Here is a 26,297-nt window from a genome sequence, read left to right on the forward strand (position 1 = left end):
AAATGTGTCACACAGAAGTGATGTCATTTAGCGGCAGCCAATAGAAACGCTGGGCTTGCCTGCTTTTTCATTGGACTGAGCCAAAATGCAACGCAATGTTTCTTATTTCATTTTACAATGGTGTTTTTTTAATATTGCACACAAGTAATACACTTTTTTTTTTTACGAAAAATAAAAACGAAACTAAAACTAAGCATTTTTAAATAACTCAAAACTACCCGAACCACCCTGAAAACAAATTAAAACGAGCTCAATTTAAACGAAACAAAATACAAGCTGACTAAAATGAATATTCCAAAACTATGAAGTTGACTTTTGCTTTCATGGGCCACATAAAATGATGCGGCGAGCCAGATCTGACCCCCAGGCCTTCAGTTTGACACATCTGCTCCACAGGGTCGAAATTCAAACATATTAACTCATTCACACCCAAAAATTTGTAAAAACTGGGGTTTTTTTACGTTACTCCCAAAAAACGTATTTACATCTTCATACAGAAGGCTTTGATGCAGCTTCTGACATGAAGAGGTGGCTTAAAACAATGGTAGTAGTAAAAAATGAAAACATGACCAGCAGGTGGCAGCAGAGTATAAGAGACCAGTCAGGACCATGTTGCAACAAGCTCTTTTGTCAGTGTTTTCAACAGAAATGTGAATATTGAAGAAAATTTGCAATATTCTGATGCTAATTGTTGCAAAACGGTAACAGATAAAAAAAATACTTTTATACAGAGTATAAGAGATCAACCAGAGTCATGTTGCAAACAAAACAGGCTGATTTACCCACAGTGCTAAACAGATTTGTGAATAATGATGAAATTTAGCTATATTCTAATCCTAATGGCTGCAAAACGGAAACATAGAAATATACTTTTTTTTCTGATGAAAGAAGAGAGTCTAATCTATCTTTTTGTAGGTTCCATGTTTTTATAACAATAGAACACAACATTCTGTGGGCTTTGCAAAATCAGTCAAAATCCAGTAAAACAGCCGGGAGCGAAGGGGGTTGCTTCAGTGAAAATGGCTGCGAGTGAATGAGTTAATGGCTTTGCTTGAGTTTACACAAGTCAACCATAAAAATAGTCGCAAAAAGGTACGTCAGTCAAACCCGATCTTCTTTTTGAGTGTGGTTTTATTGATTGATTGATTGATTGTTTTGATTGATCCTACACAGTAAAGAGTAGAAAGGAAGGAGGGGCACTCGAGGCGCTTTTGGCACAAGATTGACTTGAAGAAGAAGAAGAAAAAAGCCAATGGGGGGGGGGTGAAGGTGCGGTCACTTGGGGTGGAAGAGCAGCGGCCTCACCATGCCCGCCAGGACCTTGGGCAGCTGCGAGGCGATCACCTCCGTCATCATCTCGGGAAACTCCACCTTCATGGCGTCGGCCTGGATGAATGTGCTCAGGCAGAACAGGTTGACCTTCTTCACTATCTGTTGGGCAGACACTTTTTACATTTCCCATTATAGAACACGTGCGAGTTGAGTCGGTTCGAGCGTGTACTTCGTGCATGGCGTCCATGAGCTTGGTGAGGTGGTAGAAGCGCTGCGAGCTGGCAACCACGCCCTTCTCCTTCCCGTGGATGGCCTTGGTCAGCTCGCGGATGTAACTCTGACGCATCTCCTCGAACGCGCCTTGGCTTTTCAGACCTTCCAGAGGCACTGAGGGCACAACGCGCGACACGTTTCGTTGGGCCAGAACACATTTTCCCACATTGGGGAGAGTTCAAGAATGTTTTTTTGCAAATCGTAGCCAGGGCTCGAATGTTTTTCTATGGAAGATAAGGATTCCGTGTTGGCGCCCTCCAACATACTGAAGTCCAAATACATAAAGAAGAATGGTAGATTGTTGTACTTGCCATCAATTTCGGCAGATCCATTATTGTTTCTTTTAGCCTCTTGGCAGCACCCCTGACCAGTTTTCTTCTCGTTTTCAGAGGTGACAAATCCAAACCCTGCCACAGTTTGACTTTAGCCTCAGGTACTAGCTAGCTAGCTCCCATGGTGCTCGTCGTACCTGCTAGCGAGCTAGCTAGCTAGCATTGATAGCTAAAAGCCAAACTATGACAGGGTTTTTACTTTCTGGACCTGGATTTGCCACCTCTGCTCGATTTCATTCATTTCTTAGTAATGTCACTGATATTTTACATTTTCTTCGTTTGACTGTTTGCCTGTGTTCCATTTAAGGGCTTAGAAAATGCTACCTGGCAGCTTTTGTATAAGAGTGTTAAGTGTATGAAAACCTAGATTTTTTTTTATTGTATTAGAACAGATATAAAAAAAATGTGCCAGACGCCCCTAATTTTTTATAATATTTTCTTTAAAAGAAAAAAAATATTTAAAATATATATATATATATATATATATTTTTTTTTTTTTAAAGAAAAGGTTGTTAAAAATTAGGGGCATCAGGCGATTAAAATTTGTAATCGTAATTAATCGCATGACTTCACTAGTTAACTCACGATTAATATATATCTGTTCTAAATGTACACAAACAAATTCTAGGTTTTCATACTCTTGTTAACAAAAGTAGGAAAAAAATTTAAACTAATAGAAATAGTTAAAATAAATTTTTGACATCTATAGCTGTCAATGGCATTAAATGAGTTTTAAAGGGAAAGTCAACATCCCCAAAAATTCTTCATATATGTTCTATGCAGCCTCACTCGTCTAAATATGGTATTCTGTTTAATATTGTGTTAGTGGAATATGAGTTGAGCAGTAAAATCCAGCAGTTTTTCTCAATATCAGAAGGCGGCCATTTAGCCACTTGCCGTCGAGCGAAGATGACATCACAGTTGCTCAGGTCTCAGGCTACAACCAATTACAGCTCAGCTTCAGAAAACACGTCATTTGTGATTGGTCGTTCGTTGCCTGAGACCTGAGCGACTTTGATGTCATCTTCAGTCGACAGCAAATGGCAAAATGGCCGCCTCCGGGATTTTGCTACATAACTCATATTCCAGAAATGTAATATTAATCAGAATATCATGTATAGACTAGTGAGGTCACATATAACATATTATTGTCATGAAATGTTTAAGGTTGACTTGTCCGTGTCTGTAACGGGCTCGCTGAGTCTGGCGTGTAGTTTGTGTTCCAGGTAAAAAAATCAGAGCACAGCACTCCCTCGACGTCAGGGGTTTGCTGTATATGCGATAGCGAGAAGGCGGTAACGCTTGTTGATGACGTCATCGTGTGAAGTCTGCTTCAGGCACGTCTGACCACAGAGCTGGAGGAGTCACGTGACCCACAGTTTTAAATATTCACACTATCAGTAATGTTACGACATAATTGTTCTGTTTTTATTATTATTATTTTTGATCAGTTTAGCTTTGCCTGTTTTTATTATTATTTTTTTTGATCAGTTTAGCTTTGCAAATGGACCGTTGAGCAGGTGATATCTATGCTTACTTGTTTTAGAAATTGTCAAACTTTCCTGTTCTACTAGCAGATGATTTTCCTCATCAAGTCACTCATTCTTAATTTTTTACGACTTTTTCCTTGTTTTTACAAATCTCTCTCTTTTCTTTCTTTCTTTCTTTATTCATTTTTTTATTTTATTTATCCATCCGTTTCAGTTGTACCTGTGTTGAGTAAGATGATGGCCTTCATGCACAGGAACTCCTCGCGGGTCACTTGAAGGTTGGCAAACTCCTGCGGGATGAACTGGATGGCCAAGCACAGGTCGTAAATGGGGGATCTCCTCATTTGTTCCCTGAGGAGGAAGGCGGGGCACACAGTAAAATAAATAAATAAATAAATAAAAATGTTATATATATATATATATATACATTATACAGTAATGGCCAGTTAAACACTGAGTACATGTTTTTTGGAGACCCTATAAAAACAGAAGTTAAACAAAAAAAGTCATCTGTTGCCCGTTCTACGTATTCCTTCATACTTACAGGCTTAGAATGAGGTCAGGCGCAAAGTACAAATATTCCCTGGTGACATTTTGAAAGGAGCGCCAGCCGAGAGAAAACACCATCAGGTTCATCCACGAGTACTGGATGAGAGTCATCTGGTCGGTGATGTGAAGATTACGAAAGCCTTAGCAAAGGAAATCACATTTTGAAGCAGTGACATTGGAATTGGGATATATCGACTGTAATCGTCATGTTTAGTCCAATGCAAGAGTAAAATCGGTTAAATATCGATTTTCATCCAATTTTCAACGCCGTTTTCTGTCAACATTCGGAATATATATATATATATATATATATATGAAATCTCTTACACAGTAACATTAAAAAAAAAAAATTTAAAACACCAGATTGACCGATGAACATGAAATAGGGTGAAACTTGTTTATCAAAAGTTACAGGCTGAAAAAAAACATCAAGTACACATGCACAAATTGAACAGGAAGTTGCAAGCAGACATTTTGTGGCGTAGACGCCTACTTGGGAATTTGCCGAAGCAAAAGCGTTTTTTTTTTTTTTATGTGGATGAAGCATGACATCAAAATTTGATGATCCTCTTGAGGATACGTCATGAAAAAGACGGTTTGAGGACACGTTCATCACTGCTTGACGCATGATGAGGTCATTTTGTTTTTTCCGTGGACAATATAACTCGTCCGTTCATCCGTTTGAAAAGAACCACCAGAAAATTAATCGGTATCTATCAAAGTAAAATAGTAATGAAGTAATAGCAATATAAAACAATAAATACTGTTTCTGCTGTGCATGACTTGATCTCTAGGGGGCACTGTGGTGCCGCACATGTGGAGATACACACTTATATGAACTTTATTGATTTAACTCGTTTTTTTGCTGATTAGAAATAATTTATGCCTTTGCGTATGTGTTACCGTGACTGTATGTGTTTGTGTGTGAATATTTGTTATTTGAAGAAATATCACTACTGGTAGTCGATGCTAATTTCCAATTAGCATGTCAATAGGATTTTACATTGACTGATCACATTAGCACCAGCAAATGTTTCTAACGTTACGCATGTCTGTGAATCTGTACAGTAATTCTTGTTTTGTGAGTTAAAGCTCGCTCAGGGAGGGCAGCCATTTAACACGTTCATCGTTTTTTTTTTCAGTTATAATCTTTTTATTACGCAAGAAGCCCAAATCAAAACCATGATCACATCTCAAATAACTGCCCATTAGTCCTCTTTTTTTTTTTTCTCAGCGTGTCATGCCGAGACCTAAAACAAATCTCTTCTTTCGGGTCTCCACGGCAACGCCGGGCAGAGTAAGATTACCTGGCAAAGACTTGGACCACTTGACGATCCACAGCAGCTGCTTCTCGCACAGCCTGTTGAGGCTGTTGAGCAGCACGTGGGGGACGTCGGCCTGCGCGCTGTCGTAGCCCGAAAACACCACGTCGGGTTCGATGTTCTCCAGGATGGCGGCGATCTGCTGGGAGAACTGTATCTCCTGGATGCCCGTCATGCCCGCCATGGCGCCCAGGGCCTGGCCGTCACCCGACACGGACAAGTGCGACGGGAACATGACCGAGGGCGACAAGCCCAGCGCCTTGAGGGCGCCGAAACGCTTCAACTTCCTGCCTGAGAAGGCGGAGCAAAAGGTTTGGTTAGGGAGGCGTGTTGCAAATCAACGTCATTGTTTGCTCTTCTGCGCCAAAAACGTCCATAAATCTGATAGCGGAGCATTAAAAAAAAAAAATGCATCACACGTCAATATTTATTTCATTTTAAATTTACTGTATTATACTATTTGTACGGAAGAGTATTAGGGCCAGTGAAGGGGGGAAAAAAATGTTGGCAGGATTCTAACTTTATTCTCAGAATTTTGACTTTAAAGTAAAAATTCTGACTTTAAATTCAGAATTCTCGAAAGTCAATTCTATGATTAAAGTCAGAATTCTCACTTTAAAGTGGGAATTCTGAGAATAAAGTCAGAATTCTCATTTTAAAGTCGGAATTCTGAGATTAAAGTCAGAATTCTCGAAAGTCAATTCTATGATTAAAGTCAGAATTCTCACTTTAAAGTGAGAATTCTCGAAAGTCAATTCTATGATTAAAGTAAAAATTCTGACTTTAAAGTCAGAATTCTGAGATTAAAGTCAGAATTCTCGAAAGTCAATTCTATGATTAAAGTCAGAATTCTCACTTTAAAGTGAGAATTCTCGAAAGTCAATTCTATGATTAAAGTAAAAATTCTGACTTTAAAGTCAGAATTCTGAGATTAAAATCAGAATTCTCGAAAGTCAATTCTATGATTAAAGTCAGAATTCTCACTTTAAAGTGGGAATTCTGAGAATAAAGTCAGAATTCTCACTTTAAAGTCAGATATCTGAGAATAAAGTCAGAATTCTGACTTTAAATTCAGAATTCTGAGATTAAAGACAGAATTCTCGAAAGTCAATTCTGGGATTAAAGTGAAAATTCTCACTTTAAAGTCAGAATGCTGAAAATAAAGTCAGAATCCTGCCAACCGTTTTTATTCCAACCTCTCCACTGGCTCTAATTCTCCTCTGTATAACTGTCTACATGTGTTGCTGCGCTGTTTGTTTAAATTACGCAAATTACCTCCGAGCATCATTCCCGCTTGATAGCACTTGCGCAGACGACACGCCGGGCAGTTTTTCCTCCGAATCTTGTCCACGATGCAATCGTTGCGCCCGGCGCACAGGTAGCTGTGATGACCTTTAGGAACGAGACGGCACAACAAGCAGCAAACGTCATTTAAAATGGTCTTCTTTTATTTTGAAATGCAAGAGGGGAGCGTAACAAGCACGAGGGGGGGGAAAAAATGTGTCGAAGGACTCGTGAGTGTTCAGTGAAGAGCTCTGAAGGAGAAAATGAGATAGTGGCAAGGCTGTAAGGACGGAGTGACACGGCCATGATGAGACATGGTGGCTCTCGAGTATCCGCTGCGGTGTGATAAAAAGGAAAACAAATCTAAAAAGCCCCAGATAGTGGCGCCAACCACCTCGAGCGGTTACCAAAGAAGGTTAGCAGATGCTTTTTGGGGGCTTAAATGACATGAATGTTAGGTCTAAACACCCCGAACGTCACAGTATTTGTCTTTGTTTTTACATTCTGTCTTTCCATGTTCCATGTGTATGCTGAAGACTGGGGTCCGACCAATTTAGATTTTTTTTTGTGGCTGATTCTGATTCTGATATGTGGCAGAATAAAATTCAGATAACCCATTAATTAGACAATTTATTTACAAATAATGGAATAAAATAACCTCTATTTTGGTCCCTTAACACTTGCAGCAGAAATGATCCTCAATTACAGGCAGAACGTTTGTCTGTTTTACAGTCAGACACAAAAATTGTCACAAAGTTACTTGAAGCGGCTAAAGTGCCGTAAACAACCAACCACAAAGGCAGTGGATATTTTGCCGTGAACGCCTCTGATTGGTCAGTCATGCACTGGGCGTAGTTCCTGCCTCGCTTCACCACCTTATGTGTTTTTCACTATGTTTTCGTTTTGTTTTGCCACCGAAGTAGGCTATTACCTGCTAACCATAACCATAACTGTCAGCGCATAGAAATTGTACCAAAAGCTCAATTTGATTCGAACCCGTGACTCTGCACTTTTGGGGGCGACTACCTTAACCATTATGCCACAAGCTAGTAAATATTTTCTGGCACAGAATTTTACTTGGTAGTTCTCACGCGATTCACAGGAAGAGCAAAGTGGCCCGTTGCCGGTCACGACAAAATGTCCACTTCGAACCACAAAACAGATCAACAAAACACTTTCCAAATTTGCTTGTGCACTTTTTTTTTGAGAGGGTCGTAGTAATCGAGTCATTGTGTGGAATGAGTCAGGAATGAGCGCACTATTAAGTATGAACTAGTCTGTTGTCTCGAGAAGTTAGCATAGGTTTCTTGAACTTCATCCTTGTTTCTTCTCGACATGGGAAACTGGACTTTGATATTCAGTCCCATGACAAGTTTGTAGTCACTGGCACATCCCCTTAGCCTCACATTTTCCTGTTACCTGTTGGTAAACCTTTAACAGAACATTCACCTCTCTGGGGGGGGGGGGGGGGGGGAAGTTATAGCTAATTAGCTAACAGAAGCATAACGAAGATCTTAGCTGAGAGGATTCCTAAGCAACGGAATTAGCAACATTTCTGCTGAGCAGGTATGATTAGCACCTGTTTGATTATTAATTAGTGAACATTATAAAAAACAAACTTTAAAGTGATACATCTAGAGTTATAGTAACACTCTATTAAGTCAAATAAGTCATGTTATCAATGTAGCAGCCATGGCTAGCGGCGTCTTTACAGTGCTAATGCTAGCTTAGTATTGCTAGCTTTATTTTGTGATGGCGTTCTCTGTATCACAGTTAAAATTCACTTTTGAAACTGCACGCCATTATGAAATATGAATGGCCATGTTTGAGAATTTTATTTGAGGGTCTCAATGAGGGCCGCAGCTTTGGTTAAACTTGGTGTTGAGAGATTAGCGAAGTAAGGCTACTTTCCAATCTTGTGAGAGATTCTCTCATCCCTTTTGAAAAAAAATAGCATTCTAATCAACTATAAATGGATCAGATAATTGATCTCACTTCATTGAGTCTCCATTCATTATCAATCTTCTCCCCAGAAGAAGGAGGATTTCGTTAGCTGCCCATTCATAAGCATACTCGCTCTAACATTCAAAGCTTCCATCCAATCAAAAAATGACAACAGAAACAGTTCCATGTGTCCCAAGTCCTCACCTTCCACTGCTCTTTTAAAAAACACCTTGCAGCTGCCGCAGGTTAGAACGCCGTAGTGGCAGCCGGAGGCCTCGTCGCCGCAGATCACGCAGGACCTCTGAGGAGGCATACTGCGGAATTGAAAAACACACATTCAACTTTGCGTAAAACGACAAATGTCAATTATACTAAACGCTGCATGTCAGAAAAAAAAATCCAGGACTGCCGTCACACAAGATGCTACCTTGAGATACATATTTAATTTGTTAAATGAGCATACTTGTAACCCAAAACATTCATCTCAAATCGGCTTTCCCTATTGAAATAAATGGAAATGCCATTAATCTGTTCCAAACACCGGCCCAAAAAAAAAAAAAAGTATTAAGGAAAACAACACTCTATACTATTGTACTTGGCCACCGTATAATTTATGGAGATAGTCACTACTGCTCAGTATTATTATATTAGTTGTCACAGAGAGGACAGGATAAAGAATACATGCCTGTGAGTAGTTATTGTCTTTCTACATATATTTCTGCACTAGTGTTTGTGTTCAAATGTGTTTTAAGATATGTAACACAGCGACACTGATGCTATTTGTTAGCTTATCTATGGCATGTCACATTGTTAGCATTAAGCTAAGCAATTCAGCAGCATGTCGACATCCATGCGGTCATTTTCACAATCATTGCGCTTCTGAGGGGAACTGTTGTAGGCACAATAAAAAAATGACAGTGACACCCGCACCCGGTGTAAGTGGACTCGGGTTCAAATTTACCCGGCAAAGGCGTTGAAAGGTGTGTGGTTCCGCTGGGCCACGACCTGGCTGTGCATCCCATTATAGCCAAACGGGTCCTCGGTCACCCCTGCCGGCTGGCACCAGAACTGCGCCTCACCGACCCCGGGCCCCACGGCGGGCACCTGCCAGCGGGCCACCTCGCTCTTGTACACGGCCAGGTGAGCCGGCGAGGGCGCGCTGGCGTCCAGGTGGAGCGCGGCTGCGGACTTCCCGGCCATCGCTTGGCCCTGCTGGGGCATCTGCTCGGCGGCGTTCAAGTGCGCCAGGAAGTTGGGCGAAGCCTCCTGCGCCGGCCGAGGACCCGCCGGGGCGAAGCGCGCGCACTCCGGCTCTCCGAAGCCGTAGTGGGGCTGCTTGCGGCCGCCTTGAGAGCAGCCGTCGAGCGCGTGGAAGGCCGGGCACGGCGCCTCCATGATGACGGACGCTTCTTGCTCGTCCTTGATGAATTTGGACGACATGCTGGAGCCGACCTGCGCCGCGTTGTCTTTGACGAAGTGCTGCCATTTTAAAAAGTCACTTCCACGCTCGTCCTGCTGTTGCTGCTCCTGCTCCTGCTGCTCCTCTTGCGGGGCGTCCAACAGGTTGGCGCAGTCTCTGAACACCGAACCGTCGCCTTGGCTCGGCGGCAAGCCGGCGGCCGCGTAGTCGTCGCCGCCGCCGCCGCCGTTCCCGCCGTTCCCGCCGCTTCCGCCGGCGGGGAGCTTCATGTCGTTGAAGTGCATGATGTCACCCACGGATTCAAGCATCCTGTCGTGGACTTTCTCCATCTCGAGACGCGAGTCCTTGTGCGCCTCCGAGCAGGACGGGAGAGTGAGGAGGAGATGAGGGCTCAAGGGTGTTTCCTGCTGTGATCGGCCCCCACCCACCTCCACCGTGTTGGGCAATCATCTCTCCAAGTAACAGGTTAACAACGGTTTTATTAGCGACCATCTTCCAAGATCGATGTACCGTAGAATCTTTCTTTTGGCGTCTCTTTTAAAGACAAACTTTTTCGTTTTAGGAAAGTGCGCGGAGATCCAATTAAGGACACGGGGATGATTGTTACACAGTTACCGGTAAGCATATATATAGTTGCTCCAGTCAGTTCTGAAAGTTTTTATATAACAAGAAAAAAACAACAACAACAAGAAACAATTAACAAGAAGAGCATTGTGGATTACGATGACCCGGATGACTGATAATCTATTCTATACACGGAAATTAACAAAAACAAAAATATACTTTTCTTTTAAAAAAAAAAAAAAAAGCACATTGTTGTCATTTATCACAATTGTGACAGTGAGTTAAAAAATGCCTGGGAATAGTAATTATGCGTTATTGTACGATCTCCAGAAATAAAATTAGTTTTACATAATGAAATATGAGACAGAGTATACAATATAATTAAGGGGAATTAAAAAAAAAAGTCATTAAATTAAAAATATATAATTTTACCCCCTTGTGTCACTGTTGCATAGGTATATTTTGTATGCAATATCGATTAAAAATTCACATAGATAATCAATATTTTTACTCAAAATAACTATCCCTTTTAAAAATTACAGTAAAATGTTCCAGTGCTTCTCAATTATTCATTTATTTTCATTTATTTTATTGCCCCAAGTATCACTATAATGAACAATATTAAATAATGCTAGCGTAGAAGGCAAAAGTCTTTATCAAAAATGAGGCAGTATTAAAAAAAATAATTATAGAAAAAATACACTGTATGAACTGTCCTTAAATATAGGGGGGAATAAACTGTCCCTAAATACTGTAACAATTCAATTGAAAGGTATTGCACATAAATTTAAATAGAAAATAACAGTTCTAAAAGCAAACATACTTAAAAGTTAAATACAACTGAACTGTATTTAACAAATACATAAAAACAATTTTTAAAGGTATGTGCCACATAACATATGACAAATAACATTATGGACAGTCTGAAGCACTACCAAGTACCATGTGTACTCTTACTACACTTTGAAAAATCACAACAAAACATAAAATTCCAAACTTTTCAAACTGGTCAATTTGACCTGCAACATTACAGGAATGTTAAAATTGCCGTATGAGCAAATTCCCTTTGGATGACTTCATTAGTGAATTGAAGTAGAAATATGTATCCCATATTGACATCTGCCCATTTAAATTTTTTGGGGGGTATGATACTGTAAAAGTCATGATCAAACGTTGCCAAAATGACCCAAATCAATACCGTTTTTTGCTCATGTTGATATGCAAATTACTGCAACAATCACAAGAAATCCTTTTTTTCTCCCCTCCCAAAAGTAGCTTGTTTGATGTCTGAGTGATGTTCTTGGATGCTGCGGTTACTTTTGGCGGTGATGCACACGTAGGCCTTGGTGCTATCTCCTGCGTCATAACCATGTTGCTATCAGTGGTGTGTGTGTGGGTGCGAGGAGTGGGGGGGGGGGGGGGGGGGCTTCTCATTGTGTGGCCTACATTACATTGTGACTGTAGGATAACAACTGTCATATTTGTGTCAGTGTGACATGTGGTTCATATGCAGATTACACACCTGATCAGGAAACTCAAGTTAGCGGCGTTAACTTTGTTGTGCGAGTGTAGTCGCACTTTGTTTTTGTTTTTTGCAACTACACACTTACACAACTCACAACAAGTTAAAAGTGTTTAGCTTTGAGGTGAAGTTTCAGGCTCAACCTATAGAAACATTACGTATGAAGAATGCCCACTTCTCTGCCTTTCTGTGACTCTTCCAGTCTCTCTGTATCGCTGGATGCGATGATGGACGTTCATTGTCTTCTGTTATGAATTTGCACTATATGAATACAAAATTGTCTAATGTCCTCTGACAGTTGCACAAGAATCCTTGAAGAAGACATGTTGCCAAAAGATAAGCATGCATTACACAGCCACATCCTTGTTTTAACCTCCTATATGGAGCAAAACAATCCGATTGTGAAAAACACACAAGGTTATATGTCAAAAGTAAGAGAGCCCAACAGCGCCATCGTGTGGTTGATTATGACATTGGCACAAAGTGGAGGCCAAGCTCCATTATTGTTGTTGCGACTTTCGGCTTGTCCAGGCTAGGGAGGGAAAACTTTTGTGCTGAAAAGCCCATACTTGTATAAAAAAACAAACAAATTGTCTTAAATAGTTTATCGTAAGTAATAAATAATAATAAAGGATAATTTAGTCTCATTATTTTTATGACTAACATTGTTAATGAATTTAATTATAATGAATCAATTATTTAATGAAATAAAGTTTTGTTGCTGTTGTTGTTTTAAATAATGCAGCAGGTAGCCCCCATAGAGCACGAGTAGCCAACAGCCTGTTCTAAAAATTGGTCACCAGGGATGGGACATTGTGATTTTCTAGGAATGTTGTAGAAATGTTCATTTGAAAATGCCTACACTGGCAGTGGTTTATATAAATACCGCATTGCATATTGATATTTATCTGTTTCCTAATTATTATGCATGATCGCTGTCCTCACATGAATACCATCAATTAGTCATAATAACATTAGTAAAGGTAATTTGAGCTTATTTAACCATTTAGAAGTGTTGCCCCTCACATGAAATCAGCTACAATATTTTGCAACAAATTATAAATGACCTTATATGAGAGGGTCAAACCATTAGGGACAGCTCTCAGTATCATGCAGTGCGGTAGCAATCCGTTTGATTCCCGTTAAGTTTGGTTTTATTTACTCCAGTTGGGTCCGAACAGTTTATTGAACTCGTGCACCCTACCATTTGACCTTGAGTGTATCCTTGCATACAAACTAATGAGACTCATGATGTCCTTGCGTCACTTCACTCAGCTGCCCGATGAGCTCAGCCAGGGTCTTCACTTCTCGCTTGCCCTTCCCCAGCAACTCGAAGCGGAGGCTGGAGATGTCCCGTTTGATCTCGTTCAGTTCGCCTGCGGGACACGATGTATCGCAATAATAGAAATGCAGAGAACATTGTGTGCGTGTGCGTGTTTGTGTGTGCGCTCCAAATCACCTTCATTCACCTCGTCGTTTTCTTTGTCTCGCTGCGCTTTCAGGATGTGTCTCTTGACGAGGCGGTTCATGATCTTCTGCAAATTGGAAAATTGGTGGGTAATTTTTAAAATGACATGCTGATCTTTAGCAATATGTCACCGTGTTTGAGGCAAATTCGCTGAAATGAAGAGTTGAAGGTGACCATAATGTATCCCTCGTGGCCTCTTCTAAGTTCTTGTCATGGTTTCCAATGCACAAGCGGATTCAATTCCTTGACCTAGTGGGGGAGTTGTAAAAACATTGCTGGCTCTACTGTTGTACGTCCAAATAGACTTCTGGCTGTAAAATATCTTGTTGGGAATAGCATTTTGAGATCAACAATAATCTACAAAAGTATCCAATATTATCAAGTTTTATCGTCTTACCTGACACGCACCAAAAAATACTGATTTACTTTTCGGAATATGGCGTGAGAATGTTGAGCTAAGTTAGGTAGTAGTTAGGTAAATAGTTGGGAAAGAGTAAGTTGTAGGTAGGTGACGTTGGTTGGTAGGCTACAGTAGATGTAGCTAGGTAGGTGTGGTTGGTATGGGTAGGAAGTTATAGTTGGTAGGTGGCTTGCTAGCTAACTATCTTTATTGGTAGGTCGCTAGCTAGTTACTTAGAGAGAGAGCTAGCTAGAATGTTGGGGTAAGGAAGTATATTGGTAGGTAGGAAGGTAGTTGACGTTGGTTGGTAGGCTACAGTAGATGTAGCTAGATAGGTGTAGTTGGTATGGGTAGGAACTTATAGTTAGCTAACTATCTTTGTTGGTAGGTCGCTAGCTAGTTACCTAGCTTTACAATAGGCATAGTTAGTAAGGGTAAGTAGGTTGGCGTAGTTGGTAGTTAGAGGTAGGCAGATAGATGTAGGTAGCTATGCGTTGTTGTTAGGTAGATAGGTAGGTAAGGAGTTAGTAGGAGTACGTAGGAAGGTCAGTCAGTCAATAGAAGTAGGTGGATAGGTAGACAACAAATAGATTATGATGGCTGTGTATAATAGGTAGGTAGGTTGGTCGGTCGGTAAGTTTCCTCCAGGTAGTTGTTTAGGAAGCTAGGTGTAGTTGGTAGGAGGTTACGGATATTGTGCAGTTGTTAAACGAGGTAGACAGCCAGGTATGTAATAAGATAGATTGTTACTTGATAACGTGTTGGGCAAGCAGATGCGTCCACTCTGGAATCTTCTTGTTGGCTTAACTAAGACCCAAAACGAAGAAGAAACATGAGGCTGACAAGTCAAATTTTGCAAAATGAAAACTCCGATTGACTCATGTTCTCTACCTTGTTTCGTTCCATTTCGTCACACTGCATGTTTTCTCTGACTTCTCCTCGAACTGTCTCCAAAAAACATCCTTTGAGTCCACGCATGAGTGAAGCAACCGGGCCGAGACTTGGGAGCAGGTTGAAGGGGACGGGCAGTGAGCCGCCTTGCTCAAAGTACGAGAACCACAATTTGGCTCGGGCGAACTTCCACTCCACGTCAGAGTCACCCTGAATAAGACACAAAACTATTTTTTCAGGGCTGTTGGAAGCGTAGTGGTTCACGTAGCTGCTGTGGCCCAATTCACGTTTTGCACCCCCGGGACTGGTTGCTAGCTAATCACACACATTAAAGACAAGCAAGCATTCACACTCAAAATCACACCAACAGGTAATGACCCTAATATGCGTGCTTTTGGAATGTGGAAGGAAGCCGGAGAAAGTGGAGAACATCCAGGCAACAAAGCGTACCTCTATCTCTTGAAAGGAGCTATTGAACATGGCGATGAGCATGTTCAGCAAGACGATCACCATGATGACGTTGTAGACGCCGTACAGAATATAGCCGATGTTCTCGATGAATTTGTGGTCGATATCGATTACCACCGATTTTACTTCCGACAGGCCGAAGATGGTCCAAAAGAGCGTTTTGAAGCTTTCCTCCAACCTGTAATGGAGAGTGGTGGGAAGAAACAAAGTATAAATATTTTGGTATCGTGCAACAGCTACAACATGGATGAATGTGAACCAAGCTGCCATAACGAAGACGATGCAACAGATTCGGAGAAGCGAAAGCTTATGATCTGTGGCCTTATTGAAAAGAATGATTTGACAGGATAAGACTGTGATTGGAATTTGCAGTGCAAATGCAGTGTGAACCACAACTCACGTGGTGAAAGCGTCATTGTGCTTGGCCCCGAGGTAGTACGAGTACAGGTTGAACATCCCCACCATGAACGCCACAAAGACGGTGATGAAAATCACCAGGAACTTGAAGATGTCCTTCACCGTCCTGCCGAGTGAGATCTGGAGCGGGCCAAAGCTCTCGTTGGCGGGCAGCACGTAGGCGATGCGGCAGAAGCTCAGCACCACCGCGATGGCGTATAGGCCCTCGGAAATGAGCTGCGGATCTGACGGAAGCCACTTGACTCGGGCTGGGAAGTGGGGAATAGAAGAGAAAGAACGGACTATAAATGGTGCCAAATCACAGTAGGATATAAAAGGAAAGTAGTAATTAGTGTTAAGGATGTGCCATTTCCTGTTTTATAAATTGGGGAAGGGCCAATCTTCTCTAAAGGAATAGGTTCCTTTGAGAACCAAAAATGTCCGAAGAAGATGAATTGAGAGTTCTTATAGAATAGAATGCTGACATCTATGAAATGTTACAACTGATAGCATAAAACCAACTTCTTCAAGGGTCTTGACAAGAAGTCTTCAGATCTATGACTTACCGAGCTGAAAATACTGAATGTCCGATGGCAGGGAGATGCTGGACAGGTTTACGTGGCGCTCGTCCACGTAGCACTGAGCGGCGTACACGTGCCAGAGCGCCATCAGCCGTGCAATGAACGAGCTGGTAAAGATGGCCAAAATGTTGAAGTCCAGAAGGTTCCACGGTTCTGCAATATACTCTCTGATGTCCTGAGACCAAATATCTTTACATTCTTCCCATATTTTCCCTGTAGACGCAGAAAAACTTCACACTGTTCACTATGACGAGGAGGTAGATAGGCATGTGGGTCGGTTAGTAGGAGAAAACCTAACCTAAGACCCAGGACATGATGAGAATCTCTATCCAGGTGAAGGGTGTGGTCTTCATGCGGAAGAGCTGAGAGGGACGATCGTGGGAAGTCATGTTGGGCATCAGCGGCGGACCGTTGAAGCGGTCAGCTGCGTTCAGGACCAGAAGGCATAGGAATGCCACAAAGGAGGCGGCATGGGCCACAAACATCAGGAAAGGACTGGACATCAGCTTCCCTAGCTGATGGAATGTGGGGAAACAGGCAGGAACAAGATCGTTTCAGATAGAACACAGAAATGGGGGTACCTTTTCCGGCTAAAAAAAACTGTACATGCAGTAAATGTTTCCAAGTTGTAAAAGTCTTGACGGATACAAAAACAGAATCAACGAGGGTACCAGTACCACCCTCAGGACACTGATAAGGCACTACATATCGTCTCATGGCCAACCTTGCTGGATGGTGCAATCCAGGACACGAGGGCCAGAACGGGCAAGCCAACTGCGACCCCAAGTACCAGGAGAATCTTAACTGCCAGAGTCCATTGACGTAGTCCAGAAACGTTCTGATACCAGATGGAGAGCAGTCGTTGCTGGCAATTGGGATGGGCCACAAACTGACAAACAGGCAAAGAGTAAACACTACAGGGGCTCGAATATATAAAGACAGTGCTTTGGTCAAACAATCACCTTCTTAACTTCATACTTGATGGCAAGTTTTAACCTGCCGAGGTTTTGGATGCTCTCGAGCGAGTCGCCGTGCAAGATGGCCTCCACTTCCTCTGTGTTCTGGCATACGTCCAAGATACCCACCATGAAGTCTTTGCACTGAATGGACAGTTTCTTGTAGTCGTTCTGGTGCAAAGGGATGGAAGACGGAAGTTAGCATGATGCACTGGTCCTAACATTAGAATTTAACAGTCGGCTAACTTCAGTAGTTTGATTATAACTAATGGACAGATTTCAAACACCCTGAAGCTGTCTGGGATCTGGGACTCAGGCCTTTAGTGGATTTGACATGGGGATTGGACTGTTTGGGGCAACTTAATTTAAGACCAAGTGGAAGGTTGGACTGGTTGTTGGAGATGCCAGATTACCTAGTGAGCACTGCTCACATATCCTTGAGGGCAGAATCCTAATTCCCTCCATTCATGTCCTAATTTAAGGGATATTGTGGACTACAAGAATGATCCATAGTCTTGTGGTAGCCTAAAAAAACACCAGCTTCTGGTGCTAAAAAAAATCTCTGTTTAATCTGTAAAAACATCTATATCAGTAAGCTTGGTCTGCAGGGTATCAAATACTCCAGTCCCCAAACCACTTCTCTATCGAGACAAAACAACTGCCCTCTTAAAAATCCTGTGTTCTGTATTTTTACCTTGAACTCCATCTCAGTGTTCGCCAAGACTGCCAGCTCATGGCTCAGCTCCAACGCTGCCATCACGGGATCTTCATTGGAGAGCGAAAGGTAGGCTGGACTGGCGAGACCTCTGTAGGCGTCAATGCGTGACCGGGAGTGCCTGAAGGAGTCATCAGCCTGCTCTTGGCTGCAGGTGCTGCACCAGCAGAAGTAGTCGTGGGGCCGCTGGATACGAGCCCCCCTGGCGAGAAGCAAGTGCACTATCTCGTAGTCGTGACATTGGGAAGCCAGGATGATGGGCGTGATGTCGTTGGAGAAGAGGCTGCCGTTCTCGTCGTATGCGAAAAGATCTCGATGTATGTCCACCTGACTGGGACTGGACGTCAACCTCTCAACGTCCGCAAAGGCCCGGTGACTCAAGATGGCCTCCGCAATGCGCACGTAACCTTTACGGATGGCTAAGAGCAACGCGTCTCCCACCCTGGTCAGCTCTTTCCTCTCCAGGAGCAACTTGGTGATCTCCAAATGCTCGTTGGCCACAGCCAGCTGCAAAGCGTTCTGGCCCGTGAAATTGACGCTGTTGACGTTGATGTCCGGCAGCTCGTCCAGCAAGCGTCTCACTTCAGGAACATTGCCGCATATAACAGCCTCTAAGAAAGCTTCCTCAGTCAGGGAGAGGCTGGATTCGGGATGGTCTCGGAAGACGGGGACGGCGCCCCATGAGGGCGATCTTGAGAGTTTCGCTGTCATCTGCCAATTTGTTATGCCATCACTGACCACAGGAGAACATAGGGGAGACTTTTAAACCATTTATTTTGGTGTGACGGTGCATATATTTGAAGGACTTTTTTTAAAAAGTGGAAGTCAACCATAAACATTTCATGACAATAATATGTTATATGTGACCTCACTAGTCCAAACATGACATTCTGATTAATATTACATTTATGGAATAAGGGTTATGAAGCAAACTCCAGCCATTTATATCCATCTCAGGGGGCGGCCATTTTGCCTCTTGCTGTCGCCTGAAGATGACATCAATGTTGCTCAGGGCTCAGGAAACGACCATTCACAGCTCACCTGTTTTCTGAAGCTGAGCTGTGATTGGTTGTTACCTGAGACCTGATCAACATTGGCCGTGTCCATTGTGTTTGGCGATTCGGACAGCCAGCTCACTACTTAAATCTCAGACTATTTATTGTGAATGAAAATGTTTTAAAACTGTGCTTTATTTCCTTTGTTGCACATAGTTTCAACTAAAACAAATTAATTATTTCCGTAGTATATATTTAATGCATTGCTTTGATTCCCATGTTTTTTTTCATACTCGCAATGCATTGTGGTCTATATCATCCCGGTTGAGTGAACATTGATGTTCACTACTTTTCAGAGTGCATTGTGGGTAATTTTGACTACCCTACATTTTCGCTCCCTGAACATTCGGACACCCCTACAAAATGATGTGACCCCCTCAGTAGGGCACTAAATGGAGTAGGGTGCAAATTCGGACACAGCCACTGATGTCATCTTCAGTCGACAGCAAGTGGCAAAATGGCCGCCCCCTTGAGATGCATAAAAACGGCAGGATTTTGCTGCTTATGTCATATTCCACTAACACAATATTAACCAGAATACAATATTTAGACGAGTGGGGCTGCCACCTCTGGATGGATCGACGTTCGTGATCTCTATTGATTCTGAATCAGGGGAGCATTTCACAGCCACGCCGTCACTGTGCCGGTTTTCTAGATAGTCGTCCGAAAGCTCATTTGTTTTCATCAACTCGACTGTGCGCATGTCCTGCAGAGAGCGTCTGAGAAGTGACAACTCTGTGGAGCGGAGTTATTACTCTCTCCCCACGAAGGACACCGCCCACAGACTCATCATCTGCTCTCCTTGACACCCTCAAGTTCAGCCTTGAAGGAGGCCGAACCCGTGGAGGACACTCGCAGCACGTCGCCAGGCTTTTTATAGGCTTTGTGTAAGCACAACATTTGGTGTGTTTACATGCGAGAAAGTCCCTCGAGATCAGCATATGGTGTTCGGCGGAGGACATTGTTTCAAAGTGAATCACCAAACGTAAAAAAAGCAAATCTGGTTTTCCGGTCACTAATTGAATTTGAGTGATGCACTCACGGCAGCCGGTAAGTGCTGCAGCTTACGATGACTGAGCAAGACTTCCCCTTTTATCCATTTGTAAGCATTGTTGGAAAGGATTAGCACGCGCGGAATTGAGATGAGCGGATGTGTAGCCGCGGGCCACATAATTAGGTACAGCTGCACAACATTCAAACAAAAATGTTCACTTTTAAATTGCAACTGTCAAGAAAAGTATTGATTTATACATTTGTTTATTATGGTGGTTGTAGTTTGCAGTGCTGTACTCCACAGAAATTAAAATTAAAATCCAAGGATTAAACACACTAAAATATGATCCTTTCAATAGTACAAATAATTTTAGTACAAATTAAGTCATCAAAGGGGTGTTTTGAGGCAGGTAAAAATGTGATGTACTATTGACAAATAATCTTGCTTAAATTAAATATCACAAATAGAAAGCATGCAGGACAGTATCACCAAGCCCATTTTGGTGGAAATATAAATAAAATGACATAATAATCATAATTTTTCCACTCACCTCAAAGAAAGACATCTGTCTGTCACATTCCAGACAGTCTCACTGCAGTAAAGTAAAATAAAATAACATACTGCAGCTTGTCTCGGTATCCGGTCAACCTCTTGTTTGCCTGCCTGCTTGAGTGACCAAGAGGTTGTGGTGACCAAATTCAATTTTGTGTGAGGTCACACAAGGGATGGCGCTGAGCAGCCTCCTGTCCTACCAGTGATCATACAATAAAATGATGGATCTCTTTTGAATTGAGAGGGTGTTCCAATACCATATGGAAAATCATAGTTTATTTTTCTTTACTATGGATTAAGATATCAATCACTGCATTATTTCATCATTATATTTTATTGCTTTATATTCTAAATCAATGGTTGCTTTTACAGCACTTAAGGTACCACAAAAAAACAAGGCAGAGGTTTTATTCCTAAAAAGTATATTTAATAGTATTTAAAGGCCTGTAAAATGATGTAACACTGAAAACAAACTGTTATAAAAGATGAAATGCAAAAAGTTCACCACAACTGAACTGTACTTAACCCAATGTACTGTACTAGAATGAGTAATATTACATGTTATATTCTTAGCGTGTGTCCAATTACCCCCCGATCCATTTCATAAGATGCAGCTTCCGTTCGGGTTTACGAAACAAAAAACATAAATTTCGTGTGTATTTGGCGGTCTCTGCTGGACAGTTTTGGTACGCGCACAACAACCGTTGCCAAGGAAGTGCGTCCTGAGTTGTCTTATGATGGCCGCAAGTTCACATAGAGACAGGTGAGCGCTCGCTTTTTGAACTAAAGTAGTTAAATAAGTCACACACCAGTCACCGTACAACATTGACGTCATATTTGAAGAGTGTGACAACTTTATAGTAGGCGTTTTAACAAAAAATATTATCGTTAGCTAACTAAGCTAAACCTGACGCGTTAGCTCGCCACCATTTTATATAACATAACTTATTTTCTCATCGACAGATTCAACACAATGCAAGCGTGAGGGTTATATTCTACATCACTGTGACATCACAAACGTCAAGGCTCTGCAGCAAGGATGCAGCTATACAAGGAAAACTTGCACAGCTGCAAGGTTGTTTTGTGTTTGTTTTCTTTTAACATAAGACGTCACGTCAATTATTACAAAGCTAATGAATAGTGGCTAGCTGACATGGCACGTTTGGTCACATTCATGAGCAGCAGCGAGAGCATTATTCCTGCTCTCAAATGTTTGAAAGACTTAAGGCTTGCTGTCCCCACACAGAGATGAGTGATGTCGAGCCTCCAGCAGGAGAGAGCCGCTCTAGTTGAGGAGCAGAAGGTGAACCGAGAGCGAGCTCGCAGATGTGTGCAGGAGACCAACCGCAGATGCAGGTATGGCATCCACCCAAATGTACCCATTTAAAAGTTTCAAAAGCCGGATTTTTTTTAAATGAACTATTTTTAGGCTAAACTTTTTTTCCGTCCTGTATTCTTTTCTTTCCATTACAGTATTTATGTATTTACTTATTTATTTACAATAGAACCCCTCTTATATGGCACATTCAATGGAGTCACTCTCTTATTTATGTCTGCATCAGGGATCTGAGGGAGAAACAGAGACTGTGGATTCTGCAGGAGCAACGGCGGCGCGAAGAAGTCCTGCTGCAGCGCCGGCAGAAGATCCAAGATGTCACTGAGCAATTCCAGAGGGCTTACATGCCTCCCTCTCAGAGGCCGACCCAATGCGAGCGGCTCTCTTTGGCCAAAGACTATCCGAATTTGGATGATGCGCTCAGTCAAATCCGAGGCCCCAGGCTGGCGTCTAACATCAACAGGTAGCGCCGTCGATCAAGTAGTTAGTACCAGTTTTTAACTCGATAAAGTTTTGTTGTTACTTGTCGATTTTTTTTTCTTTTGTGTTGTGACACAAAATTTGACTTACAGTGAGCTTTGGCTGCGCTGCTACTTGAGTTGAAGGGACGAAAAAAAGGAGAGCCACTGTCACTGATACACTTTTTTTTAATGAGATAAACAGTCAAACACACAAATACAAAATGAAAACACTCTCAAAGTGTAAATAAAAAATACGAGAATATATATTTTTAAGGAAGCTTCAACAGGTCTATCGCAAAAAAGGTTGAATATTTTAGAAAACTTTTTTTCCCCCGTTAGTTCAATTTAATAAGTAAGATGCATATATTTTATAAAATCAGTACACACAGAGTGAAATATTTCAAGATGGTTTTTTTTTAATTTTATTTAATTGGCTGTTAATTTTAATTTTGGTGATAGTAGCTGCAGCTAACAAAAAAACCCCACAAATTCAGAGTGGTACATGCATGAGTAACAATTTTTAGTACAGAAATTAGGTAGGTGTTTAATGGTACATGTAAAAAAAAAAAATGCTTCCTATGATAGTAACATTTATTGATGCACCAGTATGTAATGTGCAAATCCAAAACAATGAAGAAATATTTATATATATTTTTTAAACATTTACTGAGTTGGTTCCTGTGATTGCACAATAGTGTTTTTATTTTATTTTTATTTTTATTTTTATTTTTATGTGTCTTCAGTCAAACGGGCAGCACCTCCACTTCCAGACCCGTCGCTGCCTTGTCAGAATCCCCCCTTCACCACACTCCCGTTGCTGTGTCGGCATATGTGGGATGTCAGGAGCCGAGCCCTTGTATGAGGAAGTGGCAGGAGCTTCCAAAGAAGCAACTGGAGCACAGTGGACAGGTATGTTCCCTTCATGAGGATGCAGGTGGTGTCGACAACCTGAACATGGGCTGCTCAAACTGCTAATTTCATTTTTTTAAATAGTCAAATTTGAGATTTTTTTTGTTTTTTGTTTTTCAATTAGGCTTGAGTGACTGAATAAATGTCGCCATCTATGGGCAACTGAAAGCGATGCAGCCTCTTGTGTGCTTGTGCAATAGATAATGTGCAATAGAGATACATTTTTGTGTTCAGTGGCGTAGCAACATTCCCCAGGGGCCCCAAGCAAGAAAGGATAGGGTGCATCTGCAGCCATTCGTAGGATACATAGTACGTCATTTAAAAATTGCACATATGCATCTTCAATAAACAATCAAAATAAAAAAATAAAATTACTAATCGCATGGTCGTTTACAAAAAAGCCTTACTATACATGGTCGTTTAAAAAATAAAAGACGCCTCATTGTTTTTTTGTTTTTTTTAAAGACACCTTAAAATACATGGTCATCTTAAAAATAATAATAATAATGCTATACATGGGCGTATAACACGCCTTACATGGTCGCTTAAAAAAGAAACGTCTGGTTGGTATGGTTGTTAAAAAAAAAAAACTGGCCTTACTTTATTCATGGTCGTTTTTAAAAAAAAAAAAAGAAGGGGGGGGCCTTATTGCCTGGTAGTTTCTTTGTTTTTTTCCCCCTAAATTAAAGCTTTACTACTATTTATGATCAATTACAAATAAGTAAAAAATAATCACATGGTTATTGCCGGGTTTTTTTTAAAGAGAAAAAAAAACACCTGACTCAGGGAATTTGAGACGGTCAGTTGTCATTGCTGCTTTGCTAATGTGAAGGATACGCAGTTTGAATCAAATCTGTTGGCCCTCTGGTGGCCCCTGCTGGCTAAGGGTCCCCCAAGCAATTGCCTGCCTTGCCTAATGGGAGAAACTACGCCTCTGCTTGTGTTCACAACTTTTTTTAGATTCTGCCCAAAATGTAATGACTTCACTATGGAACCAGCTAACAGACCTAATAATACCTTTGTAAAACTGAGTTTTAGTTTTAATATGACATCACATTTCCCATTGACATTTCAGGACGACAACGTGTCCCGTTGCTCTAAGTCTGACAGTCTGTCCAGTCAGGACAGTCTGGAGAACGAGGAACCCGCAAAGAGCACCGTCCTCCACTACTCGGAAAAGCCCGTCCAAGACCTCAAATGCCCCAACGACCTACGACCTCTGTTGCCGGTGCCCGGGCCCACCTTGGTCGCTGTGAAGCCGCACATCCACAGGCTCCCCGCGGACCTCAATTACAACCTACCCACCCAGAAGGAAACCTGCGCTTCTGTGAATAACCTCAACAAGTTCTCCGCGGACATGGGCGCGTGGAAGCACATCAATACAGGAAGCCCAAAGTGCCACCTGAGTCAAGATTCCAGCGGTTCAAAGGTGTCATCGCCCGCAGCCTGCAGAGTCCAATTCACGAAAGGTATCCTCAAAACGATGCCCGGTGAAACGCCGGCCGAATCCCCGCGAGCTCACGCCAACACCGTCAAACCCGTTCAGTTGTTGGTGTGCGACAGCATCGAAGTGGCCAAAGCCAGATCCAAGGCTGCCGACTTCAAGAACGCCTCCAAGAAGCTGCGCTGGCTGGATGAGGAGGCGGGCGAATCCGACGGGGCGCGACCCAGAGACGGCCTACAGACGTGGGTAGATGTCGGGGTTCAAGTCAGCACCGACATGGTGGGGCCTCACATCCCTCAAGGGGACTACGTGGCCAGGGTCGGGGCGGGTCTGGTTTCCTCGGGCTTCAGCACCCAAACCAGGATCCGGGGGGAGTTACAGACCGCCTTGAAGAACTGGGGTCCCACCAGGGGCCCGTACGTCGGCGACCAGGCACGTATCAGCCATCAGCTCGCTCCTCCGCCTCCCGAGGACACGCAGAGACTTATGACGGGCGACGGCGCCGTCATCAATACTCGCTTGCCGACTTCGTTGAGCCGGCCCACGCCCGACAGCAGCTGGAAAGGTTCGCTTGCTCTCCGTCATCCGCCGACGCCGGGGGGCGGCGGCAGAGGACGCAGGGTGACATCGAAGGAAAAAGTGTTAGACCGCACCCCCACTGACGATGAGATCTATCAGCTGTGCCAGGACGTCCGCAACGCCTTCATTAGCACCGCCGGACAACAACCGGACACGTCATTAGGTACACCTGCAAAGTGTAATGTCATCCAATAGAAAAGCTTTATTAATCCTTATGTTATGTTCCAAAGTTTATAGATTTTTTTCCGGTATTATATAATATTTAGTGTTTTTTCTTAAATGACTATAATGTTGAGTCATTTAAAAAAAACAAATAAAAAAATGTTCATGGGTTTTGACCTTCTACATGTTAATTTGTTAAATCAACATAATCCATAAATGAAACAAATCTTAGAAATTAAAGTTACTTCATTAAATGAAGAAAAAAGTATATTTTTATTTACATACACACTACTAGTCAAATTATATATATATATGTAATTTTAAAAAATCAAATATAAAAATATATATTTCAAAGTTGCTATAAATAAATGAATAAAACATTTAAAAAATATATTTATTTTATGAACATATATTAAATTATTATTTTATGTTTTTTTACATTTATTTTATAATAAAGTTTGTAATTCAAAATATTGATTTTATGACTCAAAAACACACCATAAACATTTTGGGTGTATTTATTTTGATTGTGTCACCAGTAACCAAAACAGGAGCACCTCACTGAGGTTCTAGACCCACTTTTTAAACTACTGCTGTCGAATTAACTTTACTCTTGACAGTTTCAATTAAAAGTCATTTGTCTCAATTCTCTCAGACAAAGATGGGGCCCCCCGATGTCAGGCTTTGACGGGTGGGCGGACTGCAAACAAATCCAGTGCGGATCAGAACCGACGACCTTCTGGTGCAGCCAATAGGAAACCTCCCGAATTCTTTAAGGTAAGAGATAGAAAAAAAAATTTTTTTGATTGCCAATTGAAAATGGGTCAGCACAGATTCTTGCCTGTCAATAAGATTCTCACTATAACATGTCAACCTTACAGATAACATGTCTCCAGGGTACAGATCAAGTGGGAATATCTCCCAAAGGATACTACACAGATCACCCAAACAAAGGTTG

The 26,297-nt window shown here is 42.0% G+C and overlaps 3 protein-coding genes across 6 annotated transcripts in view; 1 reads left to right on the top strand and 2 right to left on the bottom strand.

The window, feature by feature from the left end:
• On the bottom strand, positions 1 to 10,340 carry pgr (progesterone receptor). Its single transcript, XM_086079865.1, has 8 exons — positions 9,428 to 10,340; positions 8,671 to 8,780; positions 6,514 to 6,630; positions 5,224 to 5,529; positions 3,912 to 4,056; positions 3,588 to 3,718; positions 1,502 to 1,659; positions 1 to 1,431 (listed from the first exon to the last, which is right to left on the bottom strand). Exons 1-8 carry the CDS (start codon positions 10,213 to 10,215, stop codon positions 1,276 to 1,278), a joined length of 1,911 nt encoding a protein of 636 aa, XP_085935991.1. The 5' UTR covers positions 10,216 to 10,340; the 3' UTR covers positions 1 to 1,275.
• The window catches only part of cep126 (centrosomal protein 126), an 18,350-nt gene continuing 1,766 nt past the window's right edge, over positions 9,714 to 26,297 (top strand). Inside the window, exons 1-10 of one of the 4 annotated variants that reach the window (XM_086079862.1) lie at positions 9,714 to 10,351; positions 10,449 to 10,503; positions 13,475 to 13,525; positions 21,412 to 21,523; positions 21,695 to 21,804; positions 22,011 to 22,247; positions 22,989 to 23,154; positions 24,230 to 25,340; positions 25,995 to 26,116; positions 26,221 to 26,293. In XM_086079862.1, the coding sequence (XP_085935988.1) occupies positions 21,704 to 21,804; positions 22,011 to 22,247; positions 22,989 to 23,154; positions 24,230 to 25,340; positions 25,995 to 26,116; positions 26,221 to 26,293 (1,810 nt within the window). In that variant the 5' untranslated portion in view covers positions 9,714 to 10,351; positions 10,449 to 10,503; positions 13,475 to 13,525; positions 21,412 to 21,523; positions 21,695 to 21,703. Of the gene's footprint in view, positions 10,352 to 10,448; positions 10,504 to 13,474; positions 13,526 to 21,153; positions 21,212 to 21,411; positions 21,524 to 21,694; positions 21,805 to 22,010; positions 22,248 to 22,988; positions 23,155 to 24,229; positions 25,341 to 25,994; positions 26,117 to 26,220; positions 26,294 to 26,297 lie in introns of those variants that run through there. The other 3 variants (XM_086079864.1, XM_086079861.1, XM_086079863.1) reach the window with 3 other exon arrangements.
• Positions 11,037 to 20,604, bottom strand: trpc6b (transient receptor potential cation channel, subfamily C, member 6b). The gene is made up of 12 exons (XM_086079860.1): positions 20,447 to 20,604; positions 17,827 to 18,580; positions 17,139 to 17,303; positions 16,901 to 17,065; positions 16,475 to 16,691; positions 16,162 to 16,389; positions 15,600 to 15,864; positions 15,182 to 15,377; positions 14,732 to 14,941; positions 14,591 to 14,647; positions 13,432 to 13,507; positions 11,037 to 13,348 (listed from the first exon to the last, which is right to left on the bottom strand). Exons 2-12 carry the CDS (start codon positions 18,556 to 18,558, stop codon positions 13,209 to 13,211), a joined length of 2,451 nt encoding a protein of 816 aa, XP_085935986.1. The 5' UTR covers positions 18,559 to 18,580; positions 20,447 to 20,604; the 3' UTR covers positions 11,037 to 13,208.

This window comes from Leptonotus elevatus, chromosome 7, assembly GCF_054856555.1.
Source record: "Leptonotus elevatus isolate MCC_2025b chromosome 7, RoL_Lele_1.0, whole genome shotgun sequence".
Taxonomy (NCBI): domain Eukaryota; kingdom Metazoa; phylum Chordata; class Actinopteri; order Syngnathiformes; family Syngnathidae; genus Leptonotus; species Leptonotus elevatus.